Source organism: Zootoca vivipara, chromosome 3, assembly GCF_963506605.1.
Source record: "Zootoca vivipara chromosome 3, rZooViv1.1, whole genome shotgun sequence".
In the NCBI taxonomy this organism is placed as follows: domain Eukaryota; kingdom Metazoa; phylum Chordata; class Lepidosauria; order Squamata; family Lacertidae; genus Zootoca; species Zootoca vivipara.
The window spans coordinates 50,621,306-50,648,515 of record NC_083278.1 but is presented as its reverse complement, the minus strand read 5'-3'; the positions used below and the strand labels follow the sequence as shown (position 1 = coordinate 50,648,515).

The 27,210-nt window shown below is 40.0% G+C and overlaps 1 protein-coding gene across 1 annotated transcript; it reads left to right on the top strand.

Moving 5' to 3' along the window:
- The first annotated feature begins 343 nt into the window (after positions 1 to 343).
- Positions 344 to 26,518, top strand: HDAC2 (histone deacetylase 2). The gene is made up of 14 exons (XM_035109114.2): positions 344 to 713; positions 10,329 to 10,441; positions 11,022 to 11,139; positions 13,064 to 13,138; positions 14,589 to 14,727; positions 15,396 to 15,537; positions 18,347 to 18,439; positions 18,523 to 18,631; positions 19,364 to 19,504; positions 21,374 to 21,482; positions 22,838 to 22,968; positions 24,102 to 24,257; positions 25,195 to 25,252; positions 25,481 to 26,518. Exons 1-14 carry the CDS (start codon positions 662 to 664, stop codon positions 25,509 to 25,511), a joined length of 1,467 nt encoding a protein of 488 aa, XP_034965005.1. The 5' UTR covers positions 344 to 661; the 3' UTR covers positions 25,512 to 26,518.
- The last annotated feature ends 692 nt before the right edge of the window (positions 26,519 to 27,210 follow it).

Below are 27,210 nucleotides of genomic sequence, written 5' to 3'. Positions count from 1 at the left end.
CCGAGTGTGTGAAGATTGATAATATTGTCATTTATCCATTTTAGACCCCTAAGAAGCAGCAGTTGCTAGGACATTGCCCTGTTCGCCTCTGTATCATTCCACCCTTATTTCAGACATCGCAAAATCTCTATTAGTAAAAGCGAGAGGGGTTGTGGAGGCCTAAGAAGAAAGGAGTTGGGGCGGAGCCAACGCTCTCGTGGTCATAGCCCATACAAGCAAGAACAGAGCAGATGCTTATGCGCACGCGCCCTGCAGAGAGTCTAACCAGAATGGCCTGTACCATTGCGACTCTGCCCAGGGGGGGAGGGGCTGACCGCTCTACGTTTCCTCCCATTAACCGGAAGCCTTAGCAATTTACAATCTGAAGCATCCAAGGAAGGGGGCGACGCGTTACAGAGCGGTTCAAAGCCGAAACAGAGCTTCCGTGACTGCGAAAGGGGGGCGCTAGAGCATTCTCTCTCTCCCCCCCCCGTTTCAGGGTGGTTCCTCCGGGTGGCACCAGTCGCTGCTGGAAGAGGCGGGACCGGGTCTTCCTGAGGCTGTCCCCGGCTCCGGCGTCCCTGCTGCTGCTGCCGCCACCGCCACCGCCACCGCCGACGTAAATCCCGGCCCCTTCAAGCCTAGTCTCGCCCGGCCCCGGGTTTCCCCTCAGACCAGTCTCATGGCGTACAGCCAGGGAGGCGGCAAGAAGAAAGTCTGTTACTACTATGACGGTGAGGGGGCGGGGCACGGCGCCGGTTTTTGTTGTGTTTTGTGTGTCGGTTGGGGTGCGTGTGCGCGTGGGAGCAAGAGCAGCTGTTCGTCTCCGCGCGCCTTCCCCTCCAGGCCGCGCTTATTCCGCCGTTGGGAATGTTCGTTGGCTCCGTCCTCGGGCGCCCCGGCCCCCTCGGCAGCCCCTTCTCGTTCCGGCGCACGCGCCGCCTCTCCAGCCCTCCGCCCTCTCCCTCCCCTCCTCCTCTCTTGCTTTTACCCATTGTGTCTGCAGGGGCTGCATCTGGGTTGGAAGGAAGGTGCTGAGCCCCTGGTTTCTTAAACAGCATCTACCCCCCTTTAATTTTTGTATCGGATGTACCTTTTCGCCTTCTTCGAAATCCGCGCGCTTCTACTAAGGAACGCTTTGCAAAAGGGGGTGAGGGCTGTGCGCCCGGCTCGGCCTAGCAACAAACCTCCTGGGAAGGGTTCCCATTTTGAGAGTGGGGACTTGCGCGCGCGAGTAACTGAGAATCTTAAGGTCTGGGTTGAGAATCTTAAAGTCTCAACGTTGAATCCCTGAAAGGTGCGAGACTGGCACGCTCTGACCAAAGCTGAAAGCTCTTCACTGAGCCCCACTGGAAGGATCTGCATCAGGCATCCCTAAACTGCGGCCCTCCAGATGTTTTGGCCTACAACTCCCATGATCCCTAGCTAAGAGAACCAATGGTCAGGGATGATGGGAATTGTAGTCCAAAACATCTGGAGGGCCGATGTTTGGGGATGCCTGATCTGGATGAATGGCCTGCCTTTCGCATCCTCATGGCTCCATAGAGCATCTTTCTTGCGCACCTCACCCTGGTGAATACAGGTTGTCCCCACCATCCATTGGAACCCCATCACCAATACAGGAAATGGTTATTTTAATTGTAGTTAGGGGTTTATATTCTGGATTATTTAATAGGCTTATTGTTTTGAACACTGTTATACTAAATCATGGTAGCCAAAAGAATGGTAAAGATTTAAAATTATGGAGTGGAGATTATGTAGAAAAGTGAAGATTCTACTCTCCTATGTTAAATTTAGTAGAAATTAATTACTGTACTACAGCCATCAAGAAGCACAATGTGGGTGCGAGACGGCCCATGGGTATAAGGCAAACATTTGCAGTGGTACCTCGGTTTTGGAAGGCTGTTCAAGAAACATTCAAAAACCAAGGCACAAAGGGCGGTCTGCAAATTTAATAGAGATTGGGGGGGGGGGACTCAGCGGAAGTTGTTCGACTTCTAAGGCCCATTCAAAAATAAGCATTTACTTCCAGGTTTTTGGCGTTCGTAAACTGAAACGTTCAACTTCCGAGATGTTCGAAAACTGGTACCACTTTATTAAACTTCAAATGCAACATGTAAATGTTTTGAACAGAGTGCATCTTTCTGGGCACTTAAGTAAAAGCAACCACTAATTTAAAGCAAGACTTTATTTCTCAACCACTTCTTTAGCAAAAAAAATAGGTTGCATGTTTCAGCTGTTAAGTTTTATTCTCAGTTTATTTGGTCTTAGACTTACAAACTGCAGATGTAAGTACATTGTAGGGGAACTTTATTTCTGCTTCACTAGGCTATCCACAAATAGACAGCAGAACATGCATCTATTGAAAATAATACAAGAAATTGAAGCATCCAGCCTATTGTGTGTGTGTGTGTGTGAGAGAGAGAGAGAGAGAGAAACAGAGAAACCAAGAGGTGGTTGTACTTACCTCATGTTGCGAACGGGATCCGTTCCAGCGGCCTGTTCGCAACATGAAATGCCGCAGCTGCACACATGCGTGACTCAATGTGGCGCTTCTGCACATGCGCAAAGTGTGGTTTAGTGCTTCTGCGCATACACGCAGGTCATGGATGCGCCGAACCCAGAAGTAACCCGTTCCGGGACTTCCGGGTTCAGCACGTCCGTAACCGTAACATGAAGCGGACGTATCCTGAGGTATAACTGTATACCATTCTCCAAAAAACTAATGTCCCTTGTAATTTTTCCCTAAAGTTTCCCTAAAGATTCTCAAAACTTGAATATGTTTGATTTTTTTAAGCAACAAATCTCTTGTCTAGCATGGGTGAAATCTTGACTTTGTTGCATAGTCGTGATAGTGGCACTCTGATTTTTCCTGCTCACTCATCATTTAGGTGCATTTTCACATCAGTTTAACACAAAATTACCTTTAAAATATTTGCTAGATGACATCTTGCACTGGAGACTCCAGAAATGTTTTTTCAAACACATCCTTTATTTGTTGGCACTGTGGCTCTAGTAAGGTAGACAATATACACTTGCAGAGATACACAGTTTTCCTCAATTCAAAAATGTTAGGGACCTCCTAGAGATGTTGATCCCACTGGATCTGGTGGTGGTGGTGGTGTCATCTGAATTAAGTGGGTTTCAGTAGGAGGTTGAATTAATCTGCAGTTTGTTAATGACTAAAAAAAATCTGGATAGCTCAACATTGAGGAACGGGGAAACACCATGCATTATACCTTGGGGGCAATTATTGGTTACACATCAGCAGGCAAGTTTAAAACTGCCTGCAATTATTTTAAGATGAAATCAAGTACACAGAAAAGATTACTACCTCACAAATAGATTCATTCTTGTGCAGAAATATGTTTGCTGGGATTCATTAGGGTGATCTCATGAAATTATCATGGCTCATTATTTCCATAAAATTTTATAAAAGTTTTTTTTTTATAATACAATACAATAAAAACAGACTAATCTAAATGAAAGCAAAAGAGAGAGAGAAAACCATCATCACCATCATGCAAAGTCCTCTCTCAAGGGTAGATATTAACCCTTGTCTCACACAGAAAGGTGGACCCTCCTGAGAGTTTCCCTTTCTTCTCCCACCCTGGGAGATCTTCCATTTTCTGCCTCTAACACAGGGTCTTTCACCAACCACCCATCACCTTCATGTGCATAAGCAAGAGCAAAGCAAAAATATATAGGAAAGAGAAACTAAAATAAAAAATAATAAAAAATGAAATAAAAAGGGCTTCCAATTCTCGTGACAGTTATGCATATAAATATTCTAAATATGCAAAATATTTACTCCAAGATGATATCCAGCTGTTCCTCCTTCTGCTAGGTGATATTTTCCCAGTCTTCAAATCTAGGTATCTCAAGTTCATTTATTTTTCCTTCCACACAAGAAGTCTAAAAAAACTTCTTCAGTTATTAATACCGGTATCAATAAATTTCAACAATAGTCTTCCTCCAGTCCAGCAAAACAACTTTGCCTCCAGGACATTCTATACAAGATCTCAAAGCAGCTGTTTTATTACAGAGAAATTTCAGGAACAGACTGGAAAGAGAAGTTGCTGAATTGGAAATCATTACCAAGCTTAAAACCATGGAAGCACCTGGGATGAATAGAGACATCGGATTCTTATCTCATTATGCATGATCAAGCTTTCTTTAGCACCTCAGCCCAGGACTAATTGCAGCCATCAGCAGCCATTAACAGCCATCTACAGGTTTACCACTCCCATCAGCCCATCACCCATTCCCACCCACCCCCACCACCCTCTGTATATATATAGGGTCTGACACTTCTGTTTCTAGTGTATCTGAAGAAGTGTGCATGCACACGAAAGCTCATACCAAAATATAAACTTAGTTGGTCTTTAAGGTGCTACTGAAGGAATTTTTTTATTTTGCTTCGACTCAGACCAACACGGCTACCTACCTGTAACTTTGCCTCCAGTGTTGAAAAACAATAAATTCTTCCTCTTCATTTACACAGGAGTCTCTTCACTGTGGTCATACATCAAAACAGCAACCCATAGTTATTTCCACATGCTTATTTATTAATTCACACCCAGTTCCATATATTCCAATCTCATTTCCTGTCGGCTGTGATTTTCCATTCTGATTTATAACAAAGAGATTCTTTTCACAATCACTTCTTCCATTCTTTTTTCAGAAGTGTTACAATTGGCTTGATAGTTTTCCTCTCTTAATTCACTCAAAATTGTATACAGAATCCTTTCTCACCTCTATATCTGACAGCCCAGAATATTTCTTAATCTCTCCATGGTTGCATTCCACTCTTCAACTTCATTATTCCACCATTGGACAGTTTTACTCCTCCAGGCACCTATTTGGAGGTCCTCTCCATTTCACCATCTACTGGTTCAGTTTTACCATTCCACTGTTTTACCATTCCTGTTCTGGTAGTCCTCCGTCAATATTTTCCCCCAAAGGTTATGTGCCGCCTTTAGCCTTATTTTTCTCTGGTCCATTTTCATCCACCAATTTATGCATCCCAGCTCTGAGCTCTTTCAGTTGCACATACAGCAGTTGCTGCACGATGCCAACAGTAAATGGGGTATCTAACCATATTTTTGCCATACTGAGTGTTCTTGGTCTTACTAATAATTCTCATTCCTCAAAATTTTACAGTCTTTGCTTTATGCATGAGTTCCCTGGCTTCTCATCAGAATGCATTCACTTCATTCCTCTCTCATGGCATCATATGTTAGCTTTTCTTTTGCAGCCAGCACTTTCACTAGAGGGATGGAGGATTAAAAATAAAAAAGGTAAAAACTTCAAACAGTTAGCCATTTAAATTATTTCTTGGGCACAGATAATTAAAACATGCTTTCTGTCTTGCTTTCAGTCTTTTAATTTAATTATTGCATCTTCATAAACTCATTTTAAAGTTCTTATTAAGTTCATTTTAAAATGAACACTGCAGGGTCAGTTTAAAAAGCTACATATTGTAGCATCCTGGGGTACAGTTTTTCAGCAGATGCTTCCAGGAAACCCAGAAGTAGTGAATGAGAGCAGTAGTTTTTCCCTTTCAGCCCCCAAGCCCCAGTTGCTGGGTTTCAGTACCTTGCTACCTCTGCAGTTATTAAATTAATTTTAATTGTTTATAAAATTGTTTCATATTTTATGTTTATTATTTATTTTAATTTATTTTACACTTCATATCAACAGAAATTTCTAAACGGTTTTTATTCAAAAATACACTAAAAAATTCACATACAGAAATAAAAAATACTAATACTATCATGAATCCTCATACTTTCACATTTCTCTGAGACAGGAGTATGAACATGCTCAGAATGTGGGTTGTGAGAGTACATCCTACCATAGTTTGAGATTCTGTCTTGCCATCAATATGCTAGCTATAATAATTAGAATAGGATTTCAGTCCTAAATGCATCTACTTGGGAAATGATTCTTAAGCAAATATGCTTAGATCATATTAAATATATAACCACCAATTAAGTGATTCTTTTCACTGAGAGAATGGATAGAATTGGGGAATCTGATAGTTATGCTCAGTGGGAGCTGGGTGAAGAAAGGATATACTCAGTACTTTGCACACACTGAATGGACAGTTTTGGGGTAGATAGCTGTGCATTTCAAAGTTTGACTGTAGTGCAATTAATCTGCTTTGCAGAGACAGAAGCTTTTCAGCCTAGTATAAATTTCTAAAATGCTGCCAAGAAAGGCAGAATGGTGGTTGCAGCAGCCTTCTTTGTTGCTCACTCTTCTTTGTTTAGTTTTCAGCAGAGGAGAAAATAGTCCTTAGTAGGGAGAGCTGTTTGTGAACTGAGATTTTGTTTTTATAGGCGAAAGATAGTGTTAAAATCTTGTTGTATGTCCAGTACTTTGCAAGAATACATGGAGAATGCATCCTGATTTTCATACATTAAATAATGTGTTTAATTGTTGTATTTGTCACTAATCTTGTTAAACGGAAGTCCAAATATAAGTGTAGGCATCATTTTTCCAGGTATAACATTACTTAGCTCAGTATATTTCCTCCTCTATTTTCTAAGTGATTATTCTGTTTTCTTTTTGTCTGTGTGTTTATAGCTCTGCTGATAGCAATGCCACAAGGTCCTCATCTGCAGTGTGCTTAGGACAGCACTGTACAGGTGCACTTGAGTTGGCGACTCAAAAGCTCTCTTCAAATAAATTGGATGGGGATGCTTAATTTCTCCCTGGTCTGCAAGAAGTAGAGTGCTGCAGAAAGGAGAGTTGCTTTTTTGCCACTATCTTGGGCAAAAGAGTTATTGTCTCCTGGTGGAAGAGTGCCCAGAATCCATTGCTCTATACTGCTCTAGAAAGTAAGGATACTGTGACTCATTGCTTTAAAGGGTGTGTGTGGACCCAGACATGTGGCAAGTCTTTTGTCGGTCTTCCTGTAGATGATAGTGGGCAAATAGCAAACTCTCTTCTTCAGAGCCATTTATTTGAGTGCTAATCAAATGAGCCTTGCCAACTTGAAGAACAACCAACCACATTCCCGCAGATGATCTCAGTCCGGGGTCAGCAACATTTTTCAGCCGTGGGACCGTCCACCGTCCCTCAGAACATGTGGTGGGCCGGACTATATTTGGGGGGGGGGAATGAATGAATTCCTATGCCCCACAAATAACTGAGAGATGCATTTTAAATAAAAGCATACATTCTGCTCATGTAAAAACACCAGGCAGGCCCCACAAATAACCCAGAGATGCATTTTAAATAAAAGGACGCATTTTACTCATGTAAAAACACGCTGATTCCCGGACTGCCTGCGGGCCGGATTGAGAAGGCGATTGAGCCGCATCCGGCCCATGGGCCTTAGGTTACCTACCTACCCCTGAATTCTCAGTGATCAAGCTAGCATGTAACAGGGCTGGGTGATAACTGGTTTTCAATATCGCGATATATCACGGTATCTGAAATAAGGAAGGAACTACAGAGGCAAACAGGACAATGTCCTGGCAACTGCTACTACTTAATGGTCTAAAACTGATAAATGATGATATTATCAATCACCTCATTGTCACTTTCAGCAGCAGGCAAACCAAAATGCATCCAAATTAGACTTTTGGTTTTGGGCTTGTATTCAGGGCAATCCAAAGTTTGGTGATGAGTCATAGTGAATACAAATAATCTGGGACGGCCAGCAGGCCTACTAGGCAGCAGAGGCGGCAGCAGAATCAGCAGCAGCCTGTGAAGCCTTACCATGGCAGTGGGCAGAAGCAACAATAGCCTGTGAGAACATGTGGTGGCCTTGTGGCAGTGGCAAAAGCAGTGATGCCCAGCAAGGCCTTGTCATGGCGGCGGCAGTAATGGTGGTCTGCAAGGCCTTGTCATGGCGGCAGGAGACTGTGGCTGTATTTTGGATTGTCTTGAATGCCACCGTTTGGTAGCCAAGCCCCAAACCAAAAGATCTGTTGGGATGCATTTTGGCTTGCCTGCTGATGAAATTGACTGATGATTAATATTATTGTCATTTATGTTTTAGACCCCTAAGTAGTAGCAGTTGCCAGGACATTGCCCTGTTTACCTCTGTAATCATTCCATCCTTATTTCAGACATTGTGGTAGATTGCAATATTTAGCTGGTGATAACATTTCAATGTTTAGCTGGTGATATTGTGAAGTTTAGCTGCTGATAGCATTGCAATGTTTAGCTGGTGAGTTGTTGCAATGTTGAAAACCAGATATCGCCTAGCCCATACATTGTGATTTGCGATATATTGCCAGCTCAAATATTATGAAACAATTACCACGATGTGAACTTCAAAGTAGTTTTGGGCTATATATTAATATATCGCCCAGCTCTAGCATGTAAGGGTTCAGGCAATCCCTGAGGTATCCTGCACTAAGTTGTTTTGTACAAGCCCTTTGTACATTAAGCGCTTTGTACAAGGATCATGAACCTGGCTCAGTAGTAGATGGGTAACCAATGCAGCTGCTTTAACAATAATGTCACATAGTGCCAGAACTCATCATGAACAACTTCCCCATTCTCTTATGATGGCAATGGCGCCCACCTAAGAGGTGCTGGAACTGAGTTCCAGCTAAATAAAAGCTTTGATGTCACATATTCTCGGCCAGATGCCCCTAGTCTGGCTGTTGCATTCAGCACCAACTGGAGCTTTTGAACGAGACCCAAGAGCCGCCTCATATAGAGTATATTACAGTACAGTGGTGCCTTGGTTTACAAATGTAATCCGTTCCGGAAGTCCGTTCAGAAACCAAAGTGTTCTTAAACCAAGGTGTGCTTTCCCATAACAGTGGGGGACTCAATTTACAAATGGAACAGACTCAACAGGAAGCGGATCATGTTCTGCTTCCACGGCAAAGTTCACAAACCAAAACACCTACCGTACATCCGGGTTTGCAGCATTCTTAATCCAAATTGTTCATAAACTAAGCTGTTCTTAAACCAAGGTACCACTGTAATCAAGCCTTGAGGTTACCAACTCATGGACTACAATGGCCAGGTTATCCCTGTCCTGAAATGTTTGTAGCTGGTGAACCAGACAGAGCTTATAAAAAAAGGAGAAAAGATTTAGTTGTTTGTTGATTTTAAATTAATTGTATGTGACCAGAAATCCTTATATTAGTACAATTTCTGCATGCAGCAAAACTTCAATTTATGCAAAATCTTCTTTGTAGTGGTTGTAATAATGTGTTGAATCTTTTGATGTTGCTCTTTTGTATTATTTTCCCACACTGATGGTAGGTAATACTGTGCTAGACTGACATTCTAACCTCACTTACCTAGGAGACAGATTTAGTAGGACAGTTGCTATATTTTGGCTTGTTAATACCTCCAAAAGTAGGTGATTTCATTGTAAAGTTGTAGTCTGAAGCTATCTGCATTCAACTCAGGTGATTTGATTTAAAAGACGAAGGACCTATCTAAATGGAGAAGATGGTGTAACTTTAACTCTGACAGCTATTATTTAAAAACAAAAAGCATACAGTATTAGGGTGCAGAGGTAGTGGTGGGTTAAAGGGTATACTGTACTTCATCCTTTCTGTGCCTATTGCTTCTCTTCTGCAGTTTTTCCCCACCTAGCTGCTTTACCCAGGCAACGAAGAAATGAAATGCAAAATTGATTATTGGTGAATTGCAGAAATGCACTTCTAGTTTTCATTTCTTATTTCTCTTAAGCACAGTTGCCTTAAATGTGAAATAATAATGAACAGTTTGCCAAGACAAGTAATAATACCTGTCTAATATCCATCCATTCCCTGTATGTGCAAATCAGACATAATCATTTATCAGTTTCCCTTGTGCTATTAGGGGAAGGAGACCATTGCAAGAATGTGAGAGTCTTGCCTGGAAATGTCAAACGTGTCTTAGAGCACCTGTTTACCGTAGCTATAGATTGCATTATGAAACCATCATTTGTTATCATCTCCAACTACAGTACTACCTCCATGAATGTCCACCTTGTCTAGCGTCCATCCTGGTGAATGACCACGGCAAACCTGGAAGTACTGAAATGGGTTACTTCCAGGTTTGCTGCTCGCACATGCACAGAAGCGCAAACTGCTCCGTGCACATGTGCAGACGCAGTGCTTTGCCCTGCGTCCTTTTCGGCTAGTGGCCGGGGCTCCGGAACCACAAAAAAAGGTACGACTATGGTTCTTCCCTACATCCTCCGAGATGCAAAGGGAGGGCACGGTCTTACTGAAGGAATGCTCACCAAAGCAGGAAAGCAGCCTGCCATTATGACTAGTGATTGTATTGGGAATCCCTGTTCTAGAGAGAGATCTTAGTTAAGTAAAGCCAGAAAAAGTGATCATTACATTTTCAAGCATGACTTATTTGCTTTCTTTTAGGTGATATTGGGAACTATTATTATGGACAGGGGCACCCAATGAAGCCTCACAGGATTCGCATGACACACAACTTGTTGCTAAATTATGGCTTGTACAGAAAAATGGAAATTTATGTGAGTATACATTTACAGTTTTGTCACTTGAAAGTTGATGAGCAGTGAGGAGACTATATTTTCCTAAGATTTTGAATTCACTTCAACACTTTATTTGTTGTGGGAAATCCTCTGGCTGATTCTGATGTAACTTTTTTTTCCAAAGAAGAATGCAAACTGAGCCTGGGTCAGATGGTTAGAGTGTGGTGCTGATAATGCCAATGTTGCAGGTTTAATCCCCATACGCGAGAGCTGTATATTCCTGCATTGCAGGGGGTTGGACTAAATGATCCTCAGGGTCGCTACAATTCTATGGAACCTATAAGTACCTGTGAAAATGCCACATAAGGAAACAAAATTCATAAGCATTTGGTGTTCAAATATCTACTGGATGGAAAACATGATATGGTTACAGTAAAATATATACAACAAAGTGTTTTCTGTTTATAATGTGTTGTTGAGCCAAAGCTGAAATATTTTAAAATATTTCAGCAAGTTTCAACTTAATACATGCCTGATCAAATCTGTTTGAAGTAAAGTACTTGAAATACTACTGCTTTTTATTCTGTCTCAGATCAAATTCAATCTGTTTCTTTTCCAGCGGCCTCACAAAGCTACAGCAGAAGAAATGACGAAATACCACAGTGATGAGTACATAAAATTTCTTCGCTCAATTAGACCTGACAATATGTCTGAATATAGCAAACAAATGCAAAGATGTAAGTCTAATGCTAAACTAACTGGCTTCCCTCAGTTTCCCACCTTGTTTTGGGAACTTGATCTGTTAAGATGGAAAGTATTATATTAGATTTTACTGTAATGTGCAGAACCCTGTCTATATGATGTTTAATCATTTTGAATTGTTAGTTGTTGGCTATAGTGGTTATAACATTCAGGCTTGTTCAGATGCAATGCTGCCCAGTTACCAAATCATAGTTTGATAACTGAGTCATATTGCACATGATTCTTTCCCTAGGAGTTGTACACGTCTCCCTTTTCTTCTTAGGGGATAGTTACTGCTAACCATAGTTAGCTTTTACACCAGAGGTGGAAATCAGCTTCTAATTTCATTCTCTAGTTTCAAAGCTATATATCTGAATTGGACCATAGTAACAGGTGTGCCACATGTATTAAATTAAACTCGTGTAATTTTTCATCCCAAAATTTAGAACATTAGATAGCATGAAAAAAGCTGCAATATTTATCTTTTCAATTAACTTGTACTTTCTTTGATTTCTGAACATTGATTTCCATTACGAATTCTGAATGACAGCATAACTTGCAAGAGAATTGCATTTTACTAGTTGGATAACTATTTGCTCAGTTTAAACAACCTATAGTACGTTAATTGGTAAAACTTCATAAGCCATAATTTGACATATAGTGACGCTGTAAATTTCAGCATACACTCAGCTACAAACTGCTCTGAATCCATAAAAGCATATTTAAATATACTTGTTGTTGTTGTTTAGTCGTTTAGTCGTGTCCGACTCTTCGTGACCCCATGGACCATAGCACGCCAGGCACTCCTGTCTTGCACTGCCTCCCGCAGTTTGGTCAAACTCATGTTCGTAGCTTCGAGAACACTGTCCAACCATCTTTTCCTCTGTCGTCCCCTTCTCCTAGTGCCCTCAATCTTTCCCAACATCAGGGTCTTTTCCAAAGATTCCTCTCTTCTCATGAGGTGGCCAAAGTATTGGAGCCTCAGCTTCACGATCTGTCCTTCCAGGGAGCACTCAGGGCTGATTTCCTTAAGAATGGATAGGTTTGATCTTCTTGCAGTCCATGGGACTCTCAAGAGTCTCCTCCAGCACCATAATTCAAAAGCATCAATTCTTCGGCGATCAGCCTTCTTTATGGTCCAGCTCTCACTTCCATACATCACTACTGGGAAAACCATAGCTTTAACTATACGGACCTTTGTCGGCAAGGTGATGTCTCTGCTTTTTAAGATGCTGTCTAGGTTTGTCATCGCTTTTCTCCCAAGAAGCAGGCGTCTTTTAATTTCTTGACTGCTGTCACCATCGGCAGTGATCAAGGAGCCCAAGAAAGTAAAATCTCTCACTGCCTCCATTTCTTCCCCTTCTATTTGCCAGGAGGTGATGGGACCAGTGGCCATGATCTTAAATATACTTAACTGACAAAATATACTTAACTGACAAAAAATGATCTAAATATACTTAACTGACAAAAAATGTGTGTACCAAGTTTCACATCTGTGGTAATGGTTAGGTTAAGTTTTGAAAAATACGGTACCTCTGTTCTAAGGTTTTGGTTTTCATTTTAAAGATAGTGTTGGGCATTTAACGGATCAAAAATTATTTGATCCATATCACTGGTCAAGTAATAGACATTTACCATTATTATTTTTAAAGAACAATACACACACACACATTCAACATCAGCAGGTTGAATGATTAACAAACAGTGAAATCAGATTTGTAAAAAAGTATTGAAACCTATGGTGTGGCCACATTTGAGATAATGCTACCAATGCAGAGGTGTTCTTTTTTCATGGAACATTAGACAGTGTTTAGTCAATTGACCATCATGCTATACTTTTTTTTTAAAAAAAAAAAGAAAGATTATGTACACACTTAAGTAATAATACATTTAAGGATAAATAAAACTTGTCTTGTATAGTTAACGTGGGGGAAGACTGTCCTGTGTTTGATGGGCTGTTTGAGTTCTGTCAGCTGTCAACAGGAGGCTCTGTGGGTAAGTATATCCTAATGTTTCCCTGGAGTTGTTAATTTTTAAAAGGCTGTACCAGTTTTTTTCCAAACATTACCCATGAGACAACTATTATAGCTCTTGTGGAAATCAATGAGGGAGAAAGAATTTAATAGAAATATAAAGTGAAATGTTTAATTAAAACAAAATGTTGCTATCAGTAGCTACTAGGCATGATGGATATGTGCTACCTCCAGTATCAGAGTCTGTATGCCTCTGAATGCCAGTAGCTGGGGATCATGAATCTGAGAAGTTTAATACCCTCATGTCCTGCTACTCTGCTTCCCCTAGACCAGGTGTCAGGAAACTTTTTCAGCAGGGGGCCGGTCCACTGTCCCTCAGACCTTGTGGGGGGCCGGACTATATTTTGGAGGGGGGGGGAATGAACGAATTCTTATGCCCCACAAATAACCCAGAGATGCATTTTTAAATAAAAGGACACATTCTACTCATGTAAAAACACACTGGTTTCTGGACTGTACGCGGGCCGGATTTAGAAGGCAATTGGGCAGGATCCGGCCCCCGAGCCTTAGTTTGTCTATCCATGCCCTAGACATCTGGTTAATCAATGTGAGAACAGAATGTTGGACTAGTTGGGCCTCTTATCTTTCAGCACCTCCCATTACAAATTAATACAGTACAGTCATACCTCAGTTTAAGTACCTCGGGTTAAGTACGCTTCAGGTTGAGTACTCCGTGGACCCGTCTGGAACGGATTAATCCACTTTCCATTACTTTCAATGGGAAAATTCGCTTCAGGTGAAGTACGCTTCAAGTTAAGTACTCTGCGGACCCATCTAGAATGGATTAATCCACTTTCCATTACTTTCAATGGGAAAGTTCGCCAATTGTGTACTTAAACCGAGGAACCACTGTAGTTCATTCTGCTGCATGAGTTGGTATATCCAACGGTAAAGGTAAAGGGACCCCTGACCGTTAGGTTTGGTCGCGGATGACTCTGGGGTTGCGGCGTTCATCTTGCTTTACTGGCCAAGGGAGCCAAAGTACAGCTTCTGGGTCATCTGGCCAGCATGACTAAGCCACTTCTGGCAAACCAGAGCAGCGCACGGAAACGGCGTTTACCTTCCCGCCAGAGCGGTACCTATTTATCTACTTGCACTTTGACATGCTTTCGAACGACTAGGTTGGCAGAAGCAGGGACCGAGCAATGGGAGCTCACCCCATCGTGGGGATTCAAACCACTGACCTTCTGATTGGCAAGCCCTAGGCTCTGTGGTTTAACCCACAGCGTCACCCGCGTCCCATATCCAACTGTAGAAGTGCCTAAAAATAAACAATTAAAATCCAGGCTGCACCACGAGGTCTTACATTGAAGCTCTCTCTCTCTTTCTCTCTCTTTGTTGTTTTTTTGGCAAGACATACTGTCTACCTTTTTCATTCCTTACCTGCATTTTTCTCTACAATGGTTCTTTAGCTGGAGCAGTAAAATTAAACAGACAACAAACAGACATGGCTGTTAATTGGGCTGGAGGACTTCATCATGCTAAGAAGTCAGAGGCATCAGGTTTCTGCTATGTCAATGATATTGTGCTTGCCATTCTGGAATTACTAAAGTAAGTTCATGTTGGTGCTATATACACAACTTGTCTTCTAGAAATGTTAAAAATATAGGCTATGTATTGGCTTAATCTTTTTATATTGACCAGAGGACTAGCGATCATTGTTCTTTGGTAGTTTTAAATTATATTATGTTTATATATGTGTTTGTTTGTGCATGCACGCATGATGTAAATCACAAAACCCTTTTTGTTCCAATTAACTTCCTGATCAATCCAGACTCTGGCTGCATCAGGACCAGATAAAGCAGCAGAGTTATTATTCCATCTGAAGCCTTGCCCAGGGCAAAAAGTGAGGGGATTCAGGCTTTGGGGGTTTCTGGGGGGGGCATTGTTGCTGCATGAGCTGTAGACTGGTGTAGCAAAGGCGCCCTAATTTGGTCCTAGGAGTTAAACAAGTGTAATTTGCAGATAATATGTTAATGAGGTGTCAGTATGGCTATACACAGTGACCTTCCTGGTTCTTGATATTGTGTCATTATGATACACATAGTTTTAAGCATTATATTGGAAAAGGGAGAACAGTAGTCTTGCTGCTTTATATATCTGATTTAGTCTGGGGATAAATCTGGCACCAGATAAACTTTTTGAAAGATAAGTAGTGAGTTTCATTGGTACTGCTCAAGTAAAGTCTCTCTCTCTCTCTCCCTCCCCTCTCCCTCCAGATACCACCAAAGAGTATTGTACATTGATATTGATATCCATCATGGTGATGGCGTTGAAGAAGCATTTTACACAACAGATCGTGTAATGACAGTATCATTCCATAAATATGGTGAATATTTCCCTGGCACAGGCGATTTGAGAGTAAGTTCAGATATGAGGTTACCATTTGATTAAAGTAGCATATTGCAAATGTTATATTTAAGCCTGGTTATCAAGTTAACGATTTTAATTTAATTCGTTTTTATCCTTCCTTCTGAAGGACACTTTGAATTGATTAGGGTGAAAAAGGCTAACTCTTAACTTGATAAGTCCGATTCTATACATGGTGTATTTTTTCATCTTAATTACAGTATTTTTTCCTATGCTCATTGGGCTATTATGTAAACAATGTGTGTTGCCCTTGAGTGGCATAGTACTGCAACATTGGAATGAATGGCAATTTTGGTAACTAGGGTGACTTTTTTCTTGTCATATTATATCTGACGTCCATTTTGCTAATCTAAAAACTATATCTTCAAGAGTAGATCTGAGTTTCTTCCTCCCTCTCCCATCTCTTTTTCCTTTTTGTGCTTTTTAGATTGTAAGCCTGCGTCATTTTATTTTGATCTATAAACCATTTTGGGAGTGGGCAAAAATACATATCAATGATGAGTAAGATAGGTATACAAAACGTCAAAATAGCTGAAAAAACTGCCCATCTTACTAATAGTTACTAAAATGCCATTAAAAAATCACCAGTAATCATAGTTGAAGCTTATCTAGAACATTACTATAGTAGAGATGCTTGCATTTGCATGAGCACACAAAGTTGTTCATTAAAAATTCCTATGCATAATATAATCCATGGGAATGATTTCTGTTGTTGCTAGCTGTGGTATTTCTTTCTTTTTTCAATATAAATTAAATGTGCTAGCTTGGAGACAACTTTTATATCTCAACCTGATTGACCACAAGATGGTACTGTTGCTTCATGCTAAATGCAGGCCTCTAAAGAGCAGAAGCACTGACCTTAAACTAGGCTTTTCACCTGTCAAATGCATGAAAGCTTAATTTTTTATTAAACCTAGTCTCCTGATATCTTTAATAATCTTTCGAGAAAGCAAATTCAGTTAATTTTGACATTAATACCTCAGCTGAACAGGAATATATTTCTTTGATTCCCATATTTTCTGAGACTTTTTTATTTTGCTTACTTGGAGCATGGTGGGTGTCCTGTCTATCATCCAATATATAATACAATAACTATAAAAATGTACTGTATAATACAATATAGTAAGCTTAAGTTGCTTACGTGCCTTTTCTGTATGTTACAATGTATGCTAAGAGCACTGCGTTTTTATTCAGCTGTATCTAGATAAAACCATTGTATGAGATTCTCTTAATAGCATTTTGTTTTTTATTAAATTTGCATACTGCCCTTCATCCAAAGATCTCAGGGTGGTTCACAACATAAAAATACAATATAAAAACACAAAATACATAATAAAACAAGAACAAAAAGCAGCAACCACAAACAAATAATAAACACATTTAAAAGGGGTATATAAGATGTTAATCAGCCTAAGGCCTGGTTGAAGAGGAGCGTTTTCACCTGGCACCTAAAGGTGTATAATGATAGTGCCAACCAACCTTCCCCAGGGAGAGCATTCCACAAATGGGGAGCCACTGCAGTAATGTAAAGGCCTGCCTCATGTTGCCAGCCTCATGGCAAGAAGGCACACAAAGAAGGTCCTCAGGTGATGATCTCAGGGTCCAGGTAGGTTCATATGGAAAAAGGCGGTCCTTGAGGTATTGCAGCCCTGAGCCTGGATGCATTTCATCACAGTTTGTTGTGAAATAGTAAGGAAGGAAACATGGTGATAAAAAGTGACTCCGTAACAAATTAGAGCTCCTCACTTGAAGATTTGACTCTGCTGGAAAGAGGTTGTTTCTATAAGAAACATTTTCATTGTATCACTTTAAAAATCTGCTACTGTTTAGATATATAAAGCTTGTACTGAAGGAACTGCTGCAGTATACTTTGTACCTTAAAAAACAAAGAAGACTGTTGCCCTGTACTAGCACAATTCTTGTAGTCAAACTATATAAAATTTAATGCACCTGAAGTGGACCATGAAAGCTTCTGTTACAAAATATTCCTTAAGATACAATAATTGTGGTTCCTCTCTAGAACAACATTGTAACTTCTTATTAGTAAATATGAAGAATATATTCAAACTACTGATGTACTAAGCAGACGTCAAAGGTCTTGTATTCCATTTGTAAATCATGAATGTTGAAGCTGGTACAAAAAGGAATAAACTTCATGTGTTTCACTTAGGGAATTGTGGCACATTTCTTGTAGATATAATAGCATGTGATTTTACAGATCTGACACAGCAGACCCATGACATTCCTTCCCATCCCCAGGTAACTGGTTGTCTTTTAAAGCCAATGTACCCATATGTTTCTGTTTTATTCCATCCCCACTCTTGGTGATACCCTATTTAAACCCCTGCAATGATTCTAAAACCATACTCTGGTGAGATTCAGTAAAGTCATAAAATCCAAATTATACTTGGGGGTCTGATTCTTCCGTATTTTTCACATGTCATCCTTCTGGTTTTTTGGACATACTTCCTTGTGCACTGATTTCTTCTACTGCACTGATCAAATGTTTTATCTGAAGATTTAATGCTTTATCTGAAGATTTGATTTGAAGTATTGTTTGCTTCCCTGGGCTGCTTTGGGAGAAAGGATGAGATACATTTAAATAATAAATATCTGGCACACTTCTTATATATGCAGTATTGGTAGTCATTTCATACTCAATATTTTTCATATGGTAGCATCTAAACTACTTTCAAACACTCTTGGCCACAAGTGGTCCAGTGGTAAACAATGTGTTTTGCCTTTTGATATGAGTTTGTGATTTTTTGTTTTTTTTTCTTGTTTTCATGTTTTGTTATAGGACATAGGTGCTGGAAAAGGCAAATACTATGCTGTCAACTTTCCAATGAGAGATGGAATAGATGATGAGTCATATGGTCAGATATTTAAGCCAGTGAGTATATTCTAGATACATTTTTTAGAGATGCTTTTGTGAGGGTGCATAATAGGTTTACCATGATTTCTGCTTCTTTACAGATTATTTCCAAAGTCATGGAGATGTACCAACCTAGTGCTGTGGTGTTGCAGTGTGGGGCAGATTCACTGTCTGGTGATAGGCTGGGATGTTTTAATCTTACCGTCAAAGGTCAGAGAGCAAAACATTCCTGTAGAGTCACAATTACATATGTTTTGGAAATAAGTACTGAATGCAGATTTAGTGGAAATGTTTTTTTGAGTATTAGTTCTCTTGCAGCCATCTCTCTGGGCTGTATCTAATGCTGGGACTCCTCCCCCCCCCCCCGACCACACACAAACACACTGGTGACTGTCAAGTATGCATCCTTTTGACCATAGTACATCTAAAGGAAGATGAGAAAAAGATGTTCCGTGTCGATGTCTTTATTTGCAGTGCTTCATTTTTTTGTGATGTAGGAAATAAGTTTAGGTCTTAGTAGGCAGACATCACATGTAGAAATTCAGTGATGTTTATGTGAATAAGCTATTAAATATGGCATAATGTGTGAGATACAATATGGCCAATATTTTACTATAATTACATCAGTAATGTATTAAATGCATTCAATTTATGAATAGATTGCAACAATTAATAAACTGATTGTGCATCTGTTTGCCTTTATGACCCTTGCAAAACAAAAACAAAAAACACTTGTGTAACTCAATGCCATGAATGCAAAACAGAAGATTGGATTCCAAAATTGATAGGATACCTTATCCTATTCCGTTTTTTTAGTTCTTGCATCTTTCAGTTGTGTTTAAGTTTGTTTTTCTAGAGCTGATGTTTCTATATACAGATCTTAATTGTGTAATCTTGAAATTAGTATAACTGTATGTCTTTATGGTTTGTTTGTTTTTTAAGGACATGCAAAATGTGTAGAAGTCGTGAAGACTTTCAACTTGCCTCTTCTGATGCTTGGAGGAGGTGGATATACCATACGGAACGTTGCTCGATGTTGGACCTATGAGACTGCTGTTGCCTTAGATTGTGAAATCCCTAATGGTAAATACTCGGAGGCAGGGCTTCCCAAGCTGTGGTGCATGAGCTTCATTCAAGTGGTCTAGAGCATGTCTGTAAAAATACATGAAAAGTCATAAATTGCGTAGCGCAGTGTATTACAATTGCTACAACAGGCAGAAAAATCATTAAGTTGTCCACAAAGTCCCTCATGAAGTGGTTCATTGGGAGAATGGGTTTAGGAGCCACTGTTCTAAGGAGTATCACAGGTGACACTAGGGTATAAGTTGTCTCCATATGAAGAATAACATGTGACTTAAACTTTAGCTTGCCTTAGTCATCAGATCCCCCATTTCAGTGGCCAGGGTGATTGCCTTTCGCATTGTGTTTGAATTCATAGGATATGCAAATGATACCCTTTGTAGCTGCCATGTCATTCAGGTCTAGATTGGTACCCGAAGTCCTGAATAAGACAACCATTATTTACCAGATAATGTCAAATTGTTTTTTCTTTGAAATATACAGCCTGGAAATGCTGATGAATAACTAGGCAGAAAATAGAAATTTTGTAAAATGTGGTGTCACTTGCTGATTTAATGTGGGGTGTTAAAGCAAAGTAATGAGTACAAAGAAAGAATATGTGACACAATCAGAGCATAGTCCAAGCAAAATCCCCTTGATTTTAGTGGTTCTAAGCACATGCTAAATCTTTCTCACTGAAATCAGTGGATTTAAAAGTGCTTAAATTGAACCGTTAGTATTCTGTAACTGCAAATATTTGTATTGCAGTACAATGTATCTTGCCATAGAGCCTATACCAACCTGCTACAGAGGATTGGAGACTGACAGAAAATACTTACACCATAACCATTATTTGATCTACAGGGGATTTTGCTAATGGTTGAATCATTAAGAAGCGGGACATCTGTCTTAACTCATGTGGTTTCTGGCTCATTAGCCAGACTCTTGGTAGCTTCAAATGGTTTACCTAGATGGGTGAACACAGATGTTTTAGAAAGCATTAATGAGATGCATAGCATGGACCTTTTATAGATTGTATAAATGATTAACTGTATTTGGTGTGTTTTATTTAAACAGTGTTATTTTCAACATAGTATATTTTATTTTAAACTATTGTTTAAATAAGCTATGGTTTAAAATGCACGAGAGGTTTGCTCCTCCCAGCTCCTGATTGTGCTGTGCAAGGGAAGAAGCAAGTCAGAGCCTCGCTGGACTCATGTTGGTTTCTCTCCAAACAAACCACAACCAAGATTTATTTATGGCTTACTGATTGTTGTCTGCTTTGAGGAAGCAATGCCTGGTTTCATGACTAAAGTTGAGCTTGTTTCCTCTGTTGCATTCAAACCATACAATCATTTAAACTTTACATTAATAAACATCAGATTTTCTACATCTTCAACATAATTCATGGTGTGTGAAATATTCCAGTAAGAAGTTGTTGTTGTTGTTAATTACCCACCTATCACCCTAAGATCCCAGGTGGGTTCCAAAAACCAGCACACATTATTTAAAACAGTTCAAAGCAACTTACAGTCACAGAAACAAAGGAGGCTTCATTTTTATACCATGGTGGAGCGTCTAGATTTCTACTATAAAAGATAACTGTAGCACATTTAATCTTGAAAAAAATATTCTTTCTTGCTTAGAATTCAGATTCTTCCTAATGTATTTATTCTGGATCGGAAAATAATTTTGAATGTCTATTAAATATGCTGCATTGCATTTCTTTTGTCTATCAGGTTGAATTTGTTCTTTTTTTCAGCATTAGTAGAAGAAAACAAAAACTATGCTTTCAGACATAAAAAAGTGCATACTATCATATCTGACCACTATAATTTGAAGAGCAAGAAGGCTGTTTTAAGAAGCTATTATTACTTGATTTTGTTTTAACAGAGTTGCCATACAATGACTACTTTGAGTATTTTGGACCAGATTTCAAGCTGCATATTAGCCCTTCAAATATGACAAACCAGAACACCCCAGAATATATGGAGAAGATTAAGTGAGTATTAATGCCATAAAGACACATAAATAATATAACGATCTAAATCTTTGCAGTAGGTAAGGATCCATTTTCTTTTTTATGCTCAATATGAAGCAGGGAAAGGGAGGGGTTAAAAGGTCCTGGGCGCTTAAGATAGCAGAATTACTGCTTTAAAAGCCAGCAGGTGAGACTAGTAAGTAAAAGACTGTATTCAGTTAGTGTGCCTCTGTTGAAGAAAGGCTCTCTGATCAGTGAATGCTTCTGTCAATGGAAGGGGGTGAAGCACTTTTCACCAGTTCTCCCTCTTCCCTGCGGACTCCTGTGCCACCTCCCATGTTCTAAAAGTTGACCAACCTTCTGGAGCAGATTTCTGGGGCAGGGAAAAAGCAGAAAAAAATGCCCAAACCTTATTCTTCTGATGGAAGCCTTTCCTTGATTAAATTATCTTCTGTTGCTGGAGGGACAAGGTTGGATAAGCCCAAACCTGTATTTTAATGTTTCAGGATTGTATTCAACTAAGTCATACTCAGATTAGACCATTAATATTAGTAGACTTAGTTTGATTTCATTAGATCTACTCCGAGCATGGCTTAGATGGCTACAGCTCTCAGTGCTTAAAGTTTGGGAAAGAAAAAACTTTTTATCTTTCAAAATTTGGTACACATTGTTAAAGTCATTTTTTTTATTTTTGCAAAAGAGCTATTACATCTCAGTAAGCTCTTTTTGTCAGCAGAAATGCACGAAACATGATCAAATTATCACTAGGTAAAGGGACCCCTGACCATTAGGTCCAGTCGTGACCGACTCTGGGGTTGCGGCACTCATCTCGCGTTATTGCCCGAGGGAGCCGGCGTCATGTGGCCAGCATGACAAAGCCGCTTCTGGCAAACCAGAGCAGCACATGGAAATGCTGTTTACCTTCCTGCTGTAGGAAGGTATTTATCTGCTATTTATCTACTTGCACTTTGACATGCTTTCGAACTGCTAGGTTGGCAGGAGCAGGGACCAAGCAACGGGAGCTCACCCCATTGTGGGGATTCGAACCGCTGACCTTCTGATCGGCAAGCCCTAGGCTCTCTGGTTTAACCCACAGCGTCACCCGTCATGTTTGCATTGAGCTTGAATGCCAGCCGTATGTTCTGAAAGTTTGTAATGTGTGCACCTCTAACCATAGATGTTCTGTCTGATGCATGTATTTCCTTTGGACCCCATGGCTTGCCTTTTTCAAGATAATTGCCCCTAGTCCTCTTGCTATGTAACTACCATTACTAGGCAGCTGGGTATTTTTGTGAGGAAGAGAACTAAGAAACTCCCAACCTTTTGAGAAGAAAGTCGTCTCATAACAACTTTTCCCTGGATTACTTGCCTTGCAGACAGCGTTTGTTTGAGAACTTGCGCATGTTGCCCCATGCCCCAGGTGTACAGATGCAGGCTATTCCTGAAGATGCTGTTCATGAAGACAGTGGTGATGAAGATGGCGAAGATCCAGACAAACGTATTTCTAGTAAGAATGGGCTAACATTAATACTGGGTGGATTGCTGAAGAAGTAGTACTAAAGAAGGTGGAACAGAAGTGCCCCAATAAGTCAGATGGACATCTAAAATGACCATCCAGAAACAAATTGGCTTTAGTGCTTTGTGAGGAAGACAGCAATTATGTATCAGAACATGATGGCAAAAAGCCTGGGAAATAAACACAACTGGCCACCAAGGGGAAGCTGCTTAATTTTTAAAGCCAATCTTGAAATCATATGAACTTACACAATTTGCTGTGCCATTTTTGGCATAGTTCTTAGATTTTACACCAAGCTTTTCAAATTGGTTCTCCTAGTACTGTTGCTTCAGCAGAGGTTTCTGCTAGCATAAGACAGAGAATGTGATTTTTGCCTATTTCCCCTATAGTCCCCAGTCCTACTAAAAATGATTCTGGAGCATTGGGGGCTCTTTAGAACAGATTTGGGAAGTGGGCACTGGGGGCTGCAGGATGGAGGGGGAAACTGCCTCCCCTTCTCCTTCAGCAAATGCCTGTTTAAGGGCACAAATTAGATACACAGGCCTTACATATTGGACCTGTTCAATAAAATCACAAGACATGTCTGAGCATTTGAATTGGCCTAGAAATTCTGGTTTTTCCTTAGTTTCCAGGTAGGGAATAACTGAGTCAGGTAGACACTGCAGGTGCTATTTTGCAATAGTAACTTCTGCTTTGGACTTTATAACCTGTTTGCCTGTGAATGAGGACTGATGCTGCTTATATGTTGAAATTTCATGTCGGTACTACATGCTATTTCTACTGCATCTTTTGGCTAATCAGCAGCAAATTTTGCCTCAGGCCTGAATAAGAGCCTGAATAATACGCTGTTGAAACTGCAACTCCATTATGAGTTCAGTTCCCACCCACTCACTGTAGTGTAGAATGTCATTCTAAACACGACATTGTTGTCATATGGAAAGTCTTTTCATTATAGTTAGGATCAATGCAGCAAGACTTCCTTTACTGATGCAAATTTCAGGGAAGAGTTGTTGTCACGAAATAACTTTTATTTATTTTTTGCCTTCCCATGGTGAGAGAAATGGAACACACAAGAAGGTGATCTTGGAGGAATCTGTTTTCTAATCCTGTTCGTTTACTTGTAGTTCGTGCGTCAGATAAGCGAATAGCCTGTGATGAAGAATTTTCTGATTCTGAAGATGAAGGGGAAGGTGGACGCAGAAATGTTGCAGATCATAAGAAAGGAGCAAAGAAAGCCCGACTAGAAGAAGACAAAAAAGAAACAGAAGATAAAAAAGCAGGTAAAAGTCTAAATCAGTATTTTTCTTTCTTACTTTCCTTGTTGGCTATATTCCTAAGCCATAATCTTCTGAAAGCAAGTTATGAAAGTAATGGGATTTGCTTCCTACTAAATATTGTTGAGATTAGGTCAGACCTAGTTAATTTATGGTGGTAAACTACCAATATTTGTTATACAGTGGTACCTTGGTTCTCGAACTTATTCTGGGAGTTCGTTCAACTCCCAGAATGGTTCAGAAACCAAGGCGTGGAGCTTCCTGCACTCAATCGGAAGCCGCATCGGACATTTGGCTTCCAAAAAACGTTTGCAAACCAGAATACTTACTTCCAGGTTTGCGGCATTTGGGAGCTGGTTTGTTCAACAACTAAGCCGTTTGGGAACCAAGGTACCACTGTATTCATCATTCTGCAAAAACAGTTGGGGCATCAAGCAGCTCACATGCCATGATCCATAACTGTTGGTTTTCCTTTAGTTTGAATCTAAGTTGTGCATTTCTGGATTAGGCTGTTGGTTGGAATGTTTATCTTTCTGAGAATATCTCTAGTTTACCCCTTTTAAAATATTCATTCTTTGTTTAAAAGCTTTCAACTTCCAGGTGTTGCTAAACTACAACTCCCATCAGCCTCAGCCAGCATGGCCAGTAGTTGTAGTTCAGCAGCATGTGGCGGGCCAAAGATTCCACACACCTGTTTTGAAAGAAGAAATCGGCACTGGCAAAGGTGTATCTTCATTCAAATTCTTCTATCAGTGTTCATTTTATTTTTCTTTCCTTTTTTATAAAATAATTTTTATTCAATTTTTCCAAATAAACAAAACAAATTACATTCAAACATCTATTCATATCAGTGTTCATTTTCATTGTAATTTGTTAACAGCTAAGTCAATAGTTGTGATTTGAAATTTATTTATATAAACCTGCTGCTTTTAATTATTTTTAGACATTAAAGAGGAAGATAAATCCAAGGATAGCAGTGGTGAAAAAGCAGATACCAAAGGGTAAGTAAACTGTGGCCATCCTATAATGTGCCTGTTTCAGAACAGTCATTAACTTTGAAATGTTACTTATGCATCTGTTATCCATTATGGATGACAATAAATCAGTGCCAATAGCTGTTAAAGAATTTATAACGTGAGCAATGCAACCCTTACTGTTTTTAAACGAGTAGAGAATGGCATTAAATTGTGACCCATGTTAACAGTTGACTTTTTCCCTCCTCTGAACAGCACAAAGTCAGAACAGCTCAGCAATCCTTGAATGTAGACACTCACATCAATTAAAGGACACAATACAAAACTGGGGAAAAAAAGTTAAAAGGAACTTTTCATATGAGAAGAGACTCTTGATTTTCATTTTGTACTATTTGGCATGGAGCGTATTTATTTTCAAACAACTGTGTTTTTGTTTTTGGCAAGTTGTATTGTGAGTTTTCTAATTATGATGCAAAATTTTGTTCCTTCCACCAGGCTTTAAGTAATAGTATTCAAAATGGATGTGCTATTATGTTAGACGTCTAAATGATCTATTAAAATTTGCCTTTTCCTGAACTGATTTTACCCCTTTTTGTAATTATATCTTTATTAAAAAAATGTACTCAGCCGTCTTGTCCATCATTGCCTAGAAAACACATAAATGTCATGCTGGTAAGACTATTATGAAGAAGTATAATGAAGGTTGAAATTGCACTGAACTACATTGGATGCAGGTGGCGCTGTGGTCTAAACCACTGGGCTTGCCAATCAGAAGGTCGGCGGCTTAGTCATGCTGGCCACATCACCCAGAAGCTGTCTGTGGACAAATGCCGGTTCCCTTGGCCTATAGAGCGAGATGAGCACCGCAACCCCAGAGTCATCCGTGACTGGACCTAATGGTCAGGGGTACCTTTGCCTTTACATTGGATAGTTCACAAAGAATGCTTTTTGTATAACTTTATTGGGACAAACAGGGAACGTGTTGAGAGATTACTTTGCATGGATAACTACTAGGAGATTACTTGTGGAAATCATGTTTGGAATTAAAGCACACTAATTAAGCTACAGAGTTATGTTCAAGTATTAAGTAAGAAAAGGTATAGTAACCTAAGAGAATCTTAAGGGGGAAGCAGCATAGTTATCACTAACAATTTTTGATATTTTGAAAGAAAACGCTATATTCAGTACTATCAGTGATACAGAATATCAAATAATGTGACCTGCCAAGTAGAAAAACATACAACTACCAATATATCACTCCCTCTAACAACAGGGCTCTACCCCGGCTCTAGGGGTAGTCTGGGCGGCGTGGGGGGCGCCGCCACGTGGAAACCGTGCTGCGAGCTGCGCCCGCCCACCAGCCGCAGCAAGGAGCGGGGAGGGGGCGCCGGAGCAACGTCCGCACCACGGCGCCAGGGCGCCCGACGTGCTTGAGACGGCCCTGTCTATCAATATATAATAGTCAAGGGCTTGAGAACCCTGTTCTTGCAGTTCAAAACTGACAGCAAAGCGAGCTCTGTTGACTCTGGCTGGCAGGTTATGTTTGGCTTTGTAGTTCAGTTTGTACAGGCTTTAAGTGAATGAAGAACTACAGGGTTGTGTGTCAAACCATCTACCCATCAAGCCTCTTGCAACTTCCTCTTTTCTGCACCCCTGCCCCACCATCCAAATGCATCTTAGGGTGGTAACAGTTGAGAACTCAACCAGAGAAGTAAACATTAATACGTAGGAAGCAAGCTTGACACAAAAATATTATGCCCTGTAAGGCTGCTTGTGTCATTTTAAACAATCTTCCTATAAAATTTGGATTACACTACTAACATTTGTAAGTTGTATGTAGTTTTTGGCCTTTCTTACTTCCCAGGTCGCTGCAAACTGATTTAAGAATAAAAATAGTGTTTAAAGGGTGTAGTGTTGATAGGACATGTTTTGGTGATTACAGTTTAAACTAGCATTCTGATTTGAATGTTAGCAATAAAACATTT